Source organism: Capsicum annuum, chromosome 1 (genome assembly GCF_002878395.1).
Source record: "Capsicum annuum cultivar UCD-10X-F1 chromosome 1, UCD10Xv1.1, whole genome shotgun sequence".
NCBI lineage: Eukaryota > Viridiplantae > Streptophyta > Magnoliopsida > Solanales > Solanaceae > Capsicum > Capsicum annuum.
In genome coordinates, this window is record NC_061111.1 from 197,824,499 (window position 1) to 197,827,591 (window position 3,093).

General features: G+C 35.7%; 1 protein-coding gene across 1 annotated transcript; it reads left to right on the plus strand.

Moving 5' to 3' along the window:
* The first annotated feature begins 1,771 nt into the window (after nucleotides 1-1,771).
* On the plus strand, nucleotides 1,772-2,698 carry LOC107860195. Its single transcript, XM_016705471.2, has 2 exons — nucleotides 1,772-2,147; nucleotides 2,265-2,698. The coding sequence occupies exons 1-2, from the start codon at nucleotides 1,772-1,774 to the stop codon at nucleotides 2,696-2,698; spliced, it is 810 nt and encodes a 269-aa protein (XP_016560957.2).
* Nucleotides 2,699-3,093: the final 395 nt, after the last annotated feature.

Here is a 3,093-nt window from a genome sequence, read left to right on the forward strand (position 1 = left end):
TATGTATGTGTTTTAAGTTGATATTTGAATTGAGAGCATGACTCACATGAAATCCATCTCTTGATATGATTTATCCCATTTTTCATATGATATGGATTGTTTTGAAATACATTTTGAAAAGCATGATACAGAATGTATTGATTTATACTATGACTTGAATATAATTTTGGAATCAAAAGAAAGGGTTGTGCATGTTGATAAATGTTGAATATTTATATAATGAAAGAGTTGCATGATTTTGCCAAATGCACATGACCACCATATGTTTGAAGAATTCTTGCATAGTTTTGACTTATGTTTCGAAATATGAAATCTCTTATACTATTTGAATGTTGGGTGGTCTGAATTGAGTTTTAATGAAGAATCATGTTTAATGGTTTATGACTCAGAAAACATGACTTGCAAGTCTTGGTATGATGATACAAAAATAGACAATGCCATAATAGACACAGACAAGCTTAGAAACCAGATTTTCATGACTTAAGATTTCAAAATAGTATGTGTTAGAAATGGATAAAATTGGTCACAAAGAGATGTTAGGTGGTCCCACAAAAAAGGCACGAGTTTTAAACAACTCTTTGCCTAAAACTGTGATTTGCCGATTCGGGTACATTATATTACGCTAGCCTAGTGCCCTATGGCGTATTAGACTTCGACACTCCAACCCTTGTGGCACACTTGGTTTGGAGGTTTCCCCGTCTATTCAATGGAGGACTCCATATAGCCCATGGGGTTTTAGACTTGTAGGGTGTACCACCTAACTCAGAAGTAATACAAAGATCAGAAATTGCATTGACAGAAAAGTTTTATGATTATAGAAAATGCCTATATATTTTGAAATGATATCTTTCATGATGATTATGACAATTTCTCAACTATTTTATTTATACACAAGCTTCATTTTGGATTTCTTCGCGTACCAGTACATTTGTATTAACCCCCCTTCCTCCCCGGGTCTAAAGCTCAATTTAGAGGTTCTGCTAGGCCGTAGAGTTTTCAAACAGCAGTAATGTGTGTAGTTGGTGAGACTTCTTTATTTCATAAGGCCTATGTCTTTCGGATTATTTTATTTATATTGGTTTAGGACCACTGGAGGCCTTGTCCCAGTTCAGACAGTTGTCATTTTCAGATATAGTAGAGATTTTGCAGACTGGTTCAGATGTTGTGTAGTTGATATTGGATTTTATTTTTTCATAGTTTAATATAACTCAGAGTATGACCATGTTTTTATAATGATTTAGAATTTTGCATCTTCTATTATAATTTATGAATATTGTGCATGATTACCAGATAAAGGGCGTTCGGGCCTTCATAGTTTGGGATGCTCGTTATGGCCAGGGCCCCAGTTCGGGTCGTGACAAAGGATGATTAGATTTTTCTTGTAGATGTATCTAGAAGGATATCTAGAATCATCCATGGACTAGTATAGATAAGAGGCACATTGTGCATTTGTAACCATCCAGAAAAATAGAAATCACTCAAAAGTTTCAACTTTTCCCTTCCCTATGGTCTCTTTTGTAGCAATTTACAGCTGCAATTTCCCTATATTTTTCTCCTTGTAGCTTTACTCTTTACGTTCCCTTTGTTTTTGACATGGTATCATAGCCCATTTCTTACGGGATCTGAAGCTGTTTTTTTTGTTAATTGGCTTATCTTATTTTTAGCTACTTTTCTTGGATCTATTTGCTGAAAAGACATGGCACCAGAAAATCAACCAACAATGGGTCCTCCAATTTTCCCAAGGAATAATTACCATATTTAGGCCATTAAAATGAAGGCTTATTTGAAGGATCTCAACTTGTGGGATATCGTTGAGAGAGGAGAACCTTTTGTCCAACCATTGAGAGACAACCCAACTCTCAATGATATCAAAAAGTATGATGAGTTGGTAACTAGATCTCCAAGATCTCTCACTTGCATACATTCAAGCCTTATGGAAGTGATGTTTACAAGGATTATGGCTTGTGACATAACTAAAGAAGCCTGGGATAAGCTAAATGAGGAGTTTGAAGGCAGCAACAGAGTTAAGTCTATTAAGGTCTTAGCTTTAAAGTGGGAGTTTGATCTCTTAAATATGAAGGATTTGGATAGTGTGAAAGAATACTCTGCCAAGCTGATGGATATTGTGAACAAAATAAGGATACTTGGTGAAAACTTTTTAGATTAGAAAGTTGTAGAGAAGATCATGGTCAGCTTTCCGGACAAGTTTGAATAAAAAATCTCAGCTATTGAAGAGTCTTGTGACTTTACTACTCTTTTAATAGCTGAGATGATCTCTAAGTTGCAAATCCAAGATCAACAAGTAACTACGAGAAGTGAAGGGATAGTCGAAGATGCCTTTCAAGTAAGGCATAAATTCAAGAAACAAAATGAAGGCAAAAAGGTCTCTTTAGACCACTCTGGAGAGGTAAAATTTGGTGGATACCAAAGTGAATCGTCGAGGAAAGGAAAATTTCCACCTTGTGGTATTTGTAAGAAGACAAACCACTTGGATAAGAATTGTTGGCAGAAGTCCAAGAGATCTTCTATTCAATGCAGATACTGCAAGAAGTATGGGCACATTGAGAATTATTACAGACAAAAGCAAACTGGTCAGTCTTACCAACAAGTAAATTTTGCGGAAGATCACCAAGTTGAAAAAATAGAGAAGGAGGTATTCATGGCTTCGCACACATCACCTGTTGATCGATATAATTAGTATGTCGATAGTGTGTGCATAAGGCGCATGACGATTGATGAAAATCTATTTGTTAGCTTGGACAGGTCTGATAGGACCAAAGTAAAGCTTGGAGATGGTGCACTGGTGCAAGCTCAAGTAAGATGATCAGTGAAATTCCCCACGGACGAAGGTATGAGAATCATAAATAATGTTCTTTATATGCCAAGCCTGACTCAAAACTTATTGAGTGTTGCTCAGTTGCTTCATAATAATTATTCACTTACTTTTAAGAATAAAAAATGTGTTATTTATGATCCTAAAGGTTGTGAAGTAGCTAAAATTAGCATGATTGGCAATTCCTTTCCAATCTCATGCTATTTTGCTGAAAGTTGCTCTTTCAATGTTGAAATGAGCAATACTTGGCTTTGGCACAA